At 42.0% G+C, this 9068-nt stretch overlaps 1 protein-coding gene across 4 annotated transcripts in view; it reads left to right on the forward strand.

Annotated features, from left to right (window-relative positions):
* TMEM131L (transmembrane 131 like) overlaps window positions 1-6739 on the forward strand; it is an 82946-nt gene extending 76207 nt beyond the window's left edge. For 3 of the 4 annotated variants that reach the window (XM_055725182.1, XM_055725254.1, XM_027801677.2), the window contains 5 exons: window positions 617-702; window positions 2011-2131; window positions 3779-3867; window positions 4698-4840; window positions 6327-6739. In XM_055725182.1, coding sequence (XP_055581157.1) covers window positions 617-702; window positions 2011-2131; window positions 3779-3867; window positions 4698-4840; window positions 6327-6605 — 718 coding nt within the window. In that variant the 3' untranslated portion in view covers window positions 6606-6739. The remainder of the gene's footprint in view (window positions 1-616; window positions 703-2010; window positions 2132-3778; window positions 3868-4697; window positions 4841-6326) is intronic. The other variant, XM_055725312.1, reaches the window with a different exon arrangement.
* Window positions 6740-9068: the final 2329 nt, after the last annotated feature.

A 9068-nucleotide genomic window follows, 5' to 3' on the forward strand; every position in this document is an offset into this window, starting at 1 on the left:
TTACTGTAGTAGCATCTACAATTTTTATTACTGTGAATCCTCATTTCACTTCTCATTCATGACTCTGTTTTCACTAGCAGAAATAATTTAATCCTTTTCTTCTGGGATTCCGGTGGTTGAAAATGTTCCCTTTCCATTCATTTCGACTAGTTTCTTTGATGGGTTTTGATAAATATGAAATTGATGTTCACGTATGCCTAGGTGTCTTCAGAGACATAAAAGTAAACTTGCCTGGAAGTTGTTTGGAACATTGAAATGTTAGGAGAGACACTACTCATCTTCATGAACTGTAGCTTGTTTTCTAGTTTTAGAGAAGAGCTGTTGAATTAATTTGCAATAGGTTGATATTTGGATAATGAAAGTGGGGCAATTAAGATGTGTCAATTTTATTCATTTTGCATGTGTAATAAGTAGCTGGCTTTTAATTGGGAAAAAACTTGAAAAAATTGCACAGTGGTAATTCAAAATCAGAAAAATTGGGAAAGTGGGAAAGTGATAGCAGTCAATGATGTTCATTAGAATATTTTTACACCTCTGTGTATTTCCTTTTAAATACTTCGGATTCTGAAACGTAAGTGTGTCTAGACTTAAGAAATGAAATTTTGTTTTCATTCAGCAGAGACATGAGGAGCTTCCCCCAATACCCTGAAACCTTGTGTCCCAATTTCACTGACATAGCTACTGATCCTGACAAAAATAAAGGTAAGTTACTTTATTAACAGCTGGAGCTGGTTTTTGCACACTTTGTCAAGTAGTTCCAGTGACGTTGCTAATAACGCTTGTATACACCAACTTGATAGACATGTTGTTAGAACTTGAGTTACCTCTAAACAAGTTAAGAGGAAGGTTAGGAAACAAAGGCTTATAACCTTGAGATTTTTTGCTGCGTCTTCTCTGTGTGGAGACAATATTTAGCTTTCAACTCATGGTTTAGGTATTCTTTGTTTTTTCTTGCTTTGCACAGATCTATGTCCAAAAGTAATGCGGTTGGGAGATCAAGAGCACTGGCTGCTGTGTTAAAATGAAGCTTGGCATGAAATCAAATACGACCATTTTTCTCTCTAAATTACCATAGTCAGGACTTGCTCTCTTTGAAAGCAGTAATGAATGAGGTTGGGTTGGGCTGTTAAAACTCTCTTGAGTTTTCATTGTTTGGATCTCAAAGGGAAGTAATATTAGCATGTTGAGTGGGATTCATAAAAGCATCAGGTGGAGTTTGAAAGCTGGTCAGGACACACGGTTCTTCAGGCAGCAGAGCTGCCTGCCTGTGACTGTCCCTTCTGCTGTAGGTTTTAACCTGTGTCTGGTAAGATACAAATGCTGATTGAACTTCTGCAGTAGCGATATTCATAATAACTATCATATGAAATAACGAAATAGAGCCAACTTTGCAACAATTGTCTCATGGAAACCGCTAATTTGGATTTTTTTTCCTTTCTCCAGCTGCCTGTTCTCACAGAGTTGATAGGAACAAAGTATCTGTGGGCAGTCAGGGTACTCTGTAGAGAGCAGCACAATGAGTATCTGCCCTAGGGGCTAAGTACAGCCGTGTTGAGTTCACGTATTGTTTGGTCATGAATGGCTCTAGTGTATTAAAAACCCAACCCTGTTCCCGCTGCATTTGTGTGGTTGGACTTCAGAGACTGGGGCAAGGGGGAGGCTGGTGGGGATCACATCCCTGCCATCTGTCCTGCCGTGAGGAAGGGTGCCGCCTTGGTGCTGACGGCTGATAACTTAAGGACTCTCTCTAGGCATTTCTTGCCCTGTTTTATTGAATTTCAGCTTCTCGGTTCAAGTCTTTTTATATGTATTTTTTTAACAAATAAAAATCTTGGTTTGTTTAACGATGGGCATCTTCACAAAAGCATAGTTTGGTTAGTAACTCTGTATTTTTTTTATCTAGCATACAGTCCTTACTGTGGATCTGGGAATAAAGTGTCATTGTGGTACTCGGAGTTTGTGGAGCCTCCTTCCTGTAGTTCTGCATTTCATTCCCTTTTCCCTTTTTAGGTCTTTACCCAACAGGAGACTTGTGGCCTGCTCAGCCAGTCTGCCTGACAAACAGTTTAAACTACAACCTTGAGAATAATATACCGTGCATGATCCAAGAAACCCCCTCTGTCCACAATAGGCAAGTTACATTTTATATAAACAGTATGGATAATGGTTTTTTTAAGTTCCTGTGATGGCAGAGGACTGCGCTTGAGCTTGCCTTATAATATTTGTAAGACAGATGATAGTTAAAGTGAAATCTTGCTGTCACTTTAGTCTTAGTTCTAGTTGTTTATGCTCTTCCATTAGTACCTCGTGATTAATTTTGCTAAGACACATTCACTGGTGTTCCAGCTCATAAATAGATATTCCAGAACTTCTTTCAAATTTAATTAAGTACTTCTTGGAAAGCTTTTAATTTTTTGCACTTCTTTTGCATGGCCAGGTGGAGAGGGCCTGGCTATTAGGTGCATTGCCCTTTTGCTAAATACATAACACACCCCATGATATACAGAAGCTATGCGGTGTGTTCTCGTGTTAATGGCATAAACAGGCATTGTTAAATAAGGACAAATAGTCCAACTTGAACGTGGTGTAAGGGCACAAGCCAGTCTAACTGCTTCAGGCTCTGTGTAGAATTGGATTGTGGTAATGAACTTTAGTGGCTCTGTACACTGCAGGTTTTACTAATGAAAGATGCACCGCAAACTGGTGAGAGGAAATATTCTGCCACCACATAGCAGTGACATACAGCTAGTTCTTCAGGTCATACCCTGTCATCTGAAATGACAGAGTGGTAACGCACAAACCCCCAGTAATGGTCTTGTGATCCCAACCAGCCTGCTAACCTCAGTTCCAGCTGTCACGTCAACAGACTGCGGCCCTAATGATTGGGAGCAACAGTCGGCGATCTGTCAGACTCTTAAGTCAGATGAAATATATGGTGATTTGTGGCAGATTCTGTATTATGCTGCTTGGCTTTCATATGCCCGACTCAATTTGGACTTTGAATGCAAAAATACATCTAATTAATTATTCATATGTAGTAGTGACAACTTATAGTAGCTTCTTGCATGAATAGTAAAAGTAAATTAGCACAGATTCACATGAAATCCTTTTATATGCCTACCTTGTTTGGACTGGGTCCAGACCTGGACCTCTTCAAGCTTTCTGCATAGTAGGGTTTTTTTTATTCGTGACATCTTCAAGAACGACTTTCGAATGATCGCCTTGAAATTCTGAAATTATTTTACTTAAAAGAAGTGTAATCCTTACAGAGTAATGTGTAGTTTGGAAAACATATTGCTTAACAGGACTTAAACATGTGTGGTAGGGAAAGTAGAAATCTTTGTTTTAATTCCTATTCTCTCTCCATTTTAATTCCTGTTCTCAGGCATTTGAATGAACGCGTTACATGTTCTTCTATTTCAAATCACATGATTTCACTTTATACCTACTATTTCCATGTTTATGGGAAAGAAGTACAATTATTTTCTTATTACAGAGCAAAAAGTTGAACCCAGTTAGGTGTTGCAGGATGCTGGTAGCTGTCATTACAAGTTGTTCATCCTCCCAGAGGAAAAAGGGCTAAGTGAGAAAACCGCTGTGATCGCGTAGTGGCACAGAGTAGATATGGGCAGAATTGGCAAGCGGAATGTGAAAAGCCTCATCATCAGTTGCAGACATTTTGCATCCAATAGCTGAACATTAAATAAGTATTTCCAAATAATTTCCAGAAGTTCTGCAAATTGTTTCTAACAGCAGATTTTTCTTCTTCTTGGGACAGCTTCATTGACTGGAATGCGGCCTGTGACAGCCAGTTTTCCAACATGTATTGTCCACTAGAGATGAACGAATATGGTGCTTTCCCAGAAGGTAAGATGAAATAAAGCTTATGAATTATCACTGAGCATGGGGTTTTTTTCCCCTCACCTTTTGTAGAGCAAAAGGCTGAGTTTGTCTATAAACATCTGGGCATTCATTGCTTAAGCGGACTTTACGGTTTCCAGCTGACTGGGTGCTCTGTAGTAATAAATGATGTCTGCATGTGGTGGATGAGAAGACTGGTCTTCATATGGAGTTGTTAAGCCTGAAAAGCCAGTATACAGGATTCCAAGAGGGAACAGAGAGAGAGACTCGTGAATGCAGCATTACACAAATCTTTTTGCACAATTTTCTTTGTTTCCCCTCTGGCACGCTTCTGCCTTCCAGTGTGTGAAACAGAAGGCCCCTTGTGACCAATTACCTTTCCAGGCTAGAGTTTCTTGGCTTGGGAAGCACACTGGCAGCAACCTAGAATTCTTTAGCATTACCTAAGCAATAATTAAAGGTCAGGCTACAGTATCACAGGCAGCACAGTGATCCCTTGGGTGCTTAGAGCTGAGGCATGTTGGCAGTGAAGCCTGGGTAGGCTCTGCCATGCACGTTCTGTGGCTAATAAAGACTCTGTTCTCCGGTAGGGAGATTACCAACTCTTTATCCCGTCCTCCTGATAGCAATTTGTTGGTGGGTTCCTAACACGGAGTGGTAGTCCCATTAACAGGAATTGTTAACGCTTCACTGCTGTGCTGCCTGAAGTCACTGAAGGCTTTAGGTCAGTTCCAGCCTGGCTCGCTCCAACAAGATTCAGTGTTCCTTCACAGAAATGTTAGTAGCGTTTATTTTGCAAAAGCCTTATTTTGTCTTCGCGCTTTTATAAACTGCAGAAAACATGAACTACCCCAGTGGCTTCCCAGGTACCGCAGCGGTGCAGAATACAGCCTTTATTGACCAGAACTGTCCCTCCACCTGGAACGCGCCTCCCAACATGCCACCTGCCTGGGAGCCTGCCAACTACGTCAACTCCACAGTGAGTATTGTCATGGCGAGGCACTGCCTTCGTGTGCCTCTTCAAAGCCTTCCCAGCGCATTCCTGTCTGTTCCCTACCTGTTGCTCACACGTACTTCACAAACCCTTCAAGCAGCCTACTGTATGTGTTTGACGCTGGCGTTGGTAGCCTGGCTTTTTCCCAGCTGTTGGTCAAGGCTGTTACTGGACCTTGTCTGTAAAATTCTAAGACAGATCCTTTTGCCTGAAAATTGACTGAAATAATCTTACATATGGAAAAACATTTTGGACTTATGTAGTCTACTGAGACTTTTTCCTATCAAAATCAGCCTTTCCAGATGAGCGTAAAACACAGAAAGTGCTGACAGCAAAACCCAGAGAGATTTGGAAATTGTAGAGCTGAATGGACAGCTGCTCTCAGTGACTTTGACAGGGGTTTTTTTGCTAGGAAATCCAAGTGATTTAAGCAGGATTTGTGCAGATTTCTGAACGCTGACTTTGACCTGCTGCACTCCAGACTAGCCATGTTTATGTCATCCCATAGTTCAATGGAGTGACTTCAGTTCAAGGTGGTCTTTAATTGTAACCACCTTCTCCTCTAAATATATTTCAAAGTCTTCTATTTTAGAATTCTATTTTTTTATTTACAGTCAGTTTACTTTGAATAAAACTAACCAAATAGAGCAAGAAATGTTTCCAACTGCAAAAGTGAAAATTCTGCTGTGTTAAGAAGTGGCAAAACTGGTAGAAGACTTGTTTCCTAAAATAAACGTGGCTTTCTTTCATATTTTATTCAGGAATGCCAGGAAACACAGAAGGTAGAGATTGGAAAATACGTTAGATAATTCAGTTCATTTCCCTGGCGAGCTTTTCCCCACAATACATTTCAGTGTTTCATTCAGTTTTAAAAGTCCCAAGACTTCCATGACCTTCTCTGAGAGACTTCCTCGCAGACTAACACATCTTGCCCTCCAGGAGGTTCTTTATAAGCTTTCGAAATTTTCTAACTAAATTCCCTAGCTCCCAATTATAGTCTCTTTTCCATACTGAATATCCCTCTCTGCTCTCGGCGTGCATAGTCTTTCAATACTGACACATACTTCAGCCTTTTTCTTGTCATTTCTTGGGCGTCCTTCTCTTTTAGTTTTAATTCTCAAAACATTGCATGGTGCTTTTAGTGTATCTTCCATTTCTTCCTTATTTTTCTTAACAGCCTGACCAGAACTGAATGTTGTATTCCTGTTGCAGTAATGTCAGTGCCATGCAGGGAGGGACTCATATGGCTTCATTTAGTGACGTGCCTTTACACACACGCACACACTAATGCTGCTGTAAGATTTTCTGCAACCATATTGCTTTGTAAACTTGTGCGTAGTTTTCCACGTGTGCATCTCCTAAGTTCTCTGCAGAAATGCTGTTTCCTCCCATTTAGTGCTGCATTTCTATGTTTTCTTTGGTCGGTGGTCCATTTTGCAGTTTCCTATGATGATTTTATCTTGCCCTACAGCCCTACCTCTCAAGCACCCGAAGCTTGTCTCCAATGTCTGGACTTTTTGGTTCCATCTGGGCACCTCAGAGTGATGTTTATGAAAGCTGCTGCCCCGTCAGTGCCACAGCCCAGCACTCAACCCACGTGGAGAACCAGGCAGTTATGTGTAAGCAGGAATACTATCCGAGGTTTAACCCCTTCCGTGCCTACATGAACTTGGACATATGGACTACAGCAGCCAATCGAAATGCAAATTTCCCACTTTCGAGGGACTCGGGTTACTGTGGAAACGTGTGAAAGGAATTTGATTTTAAAATGTGAATAAAGATGCTTGCAATTTTGATTACTAGAGTAAGCTGGTTGTTGAATAGATTACAATATTGGTGGATATTTTGGCACTTTTATATTGAAAATAAATTTTTTTTACTTAAGTCTGAGCATTCAGTGCATTTTAAAAAGCAAAGCATATTCAGGACACCGTTATTGTGAACTGAAGGCTATAAATTTAAAACTCAATTTTTTTCAAGAATAAGGACAGTATTAGGTTCTTAAATACATCCATGAACCTGTACTGCACATGTTTCTTCTGAAGTTGACATTTTGTGGTATAAACTGGGAATGGTTTAGCATTTGTAGGTGCAAACTTACACCCGTAAGCAATCGCATCTGTGTGAAACAGTAACGCTGTGGACCTACATGTTGGTGCAGATCACAGATTTTCAAAGTGGTGCCACTTCTACTGCTGACAGTTATTTGTGGGTGTAAACTTCTGGCAGTAGAAAAAAGGCTGAATTGTGGCTTGTTTATCTGGCTTCAGAATGCAAACTGTCACATGGATGATGTTATGTGCAGTGTGGGTGAGTGGGCATTTTCTTGCTTTTCTTGCGAGTGACTCCTGACATTTTGTGTTTATATTTTTAGCCTTCATGTTGCAATAGCATTTTCAGTGTAGTTAATTGTCCTTGTTTAAAATGCCAAAGCTTGGAGACTGGAACAAGTATTTCTTTGAGAGCAGAGCTCACAGCACTCTCCAAAGCAAAACAGGATTGCATTAGCTCATGTTATAACACTGAATCTTGGTAGTGGGAAAGGTAACGAGGGAAGCGCTGCCACCCGTGTCAGGGCTGAATCTATCATGCACGTTGTCCCTGCGTGCTGTGCCTGTAGAGCCTTTTCTTCTGGCATAGCAGAGCATGTCTGGGGATCTTCACTCTTAGGGGTCAAAGGGAAGGCATCCCTTAGATTCAGAGATGTCCTTGACAAGGGAACGTGTTACGCCTGGAGAGGGAATGAAGGGGGATCCAGTAGCAGCCTTGTACAGCTGCTTGGAGGAGAGACGTATAGATGGCAGAACAAAAGCCTGTGCGGTGGCTGCAGGTGTTACAGCCCATGGCAGCGGTCACAGGCTGCCGCGTGGGAGGTTCAGGTTTAACATGAGGAAGAGTGACTTCCCTTGGGGGGGGGGCGGTGCTGTGGGAAAACAGGTTGCCCCAAGTGGTGGACAGGGCTCTCCGCTTGGAGGTGCTCATGACGTGGCTGAACGAAGCCACATGTGAGCGGCTCTAGTGGTGGTGGCAGTCCTGCTCCTTGTGGGAGGTCAGACTAGCGGCCACCAGCGTTCAGTCACCATTTTGAGGATTCTGTGAACTTGAGCAAGTTCCTTACATCTTACTTCTTCAATTGTTTTCCTCTTGCCCTTTGAACACACACTGACTGGACGACAAGAAGTGTTTGGCAGCAGGGTGTTGAGGCTTTCGCAGAAATGCCATCCCAGGCATTGAAACGCTTCACCGCAAATGGTGCTTTTCCGCAAGAAGTTTGTTTCAGTAAATCAGCAGTTCCCGCAAAGAAAGCTCTGCTGAAGGATATCCCTGCCAGTATGCTGTCACGTGTGTTTGAGTTAGCTCAGGAGGAGGTACCGGCTGGGTGGGAGACTCAAAAGGTTGCTACGTTTACCTGCCTTCACTGCTCGTGCAGAAGGTGCCCCTCAGCCCTCCTTTGGTTTTGATGGCAGAAAAACGGGAATGTCCATGAATACTTTCCAAAACCGTGGTGTTCTAATGGCTTGACCGGGATCTAGTGCCTGGAGTCTTTGGCTGCTTTGCACTATGTGTTGTGCTGGGCAGGAATCTGTTTGACCGGAGTTCCATCATAATCACTTGTGGTTATGAAGAAAAGTTCACATGTTCGTATGAACTTTGACGCTCGTGAAATCAATGCCATGGGGAGTAGTCGTGACCGCTGACATGTTTTCTGTGCACATCTTGCCTATGGCAGGAGACTTCAGGAGTAATAGAGTGGGAGTGCGAACACAATAAACACGAGGGTTTTTTTTAAAAAAAGCCATCATTTGGTTTGAAATGCAATGTAGTTCTTTATTCCCTGGATAATGTTGCTTGTTGTGTAGCATGTTCACTGAATTTTTGATGTACAAAGGCACAGGAGAGAAGAAAGGATGTACAACACTGTGCTTAATTAGCTTACTCAGCTCATTCTGTTAATTGTTTTTGGAGATTTGTATTTTCCGTGCACCGAAGTGAAGCTTTTCCTCAAGTACCAGTGTAAGGAGATGCTTTTCTTATATCTGCAGCAAACCGTAGCAACAAAACCACAGCGTACTGATTGGCACCAAGTCCCTGTTGTAAGTAACATACATGTTCCAGGCAGAATAAATCACTGGAAGAGAGAGGAAAAAAACCTGCAATAAACCTAGCAAAGACACCGGAGAGTTCAGGGAGAGCAAAAAAACGTTAGAAATGT

The sequence above is a fragment of the Falco cherrug genome, chromosome 1 (genome assembly GCF_023634085.1).
Source record: "Falco cherrug isolate bFalChe1 chromosome 1, bFalChe1.pri, whole genome shotgun sequence".
NCBI lineage: Eukaryota > Metazoa > Chordata > Aves > Falconiformes > Falconidae > Falco > Falco cherrug.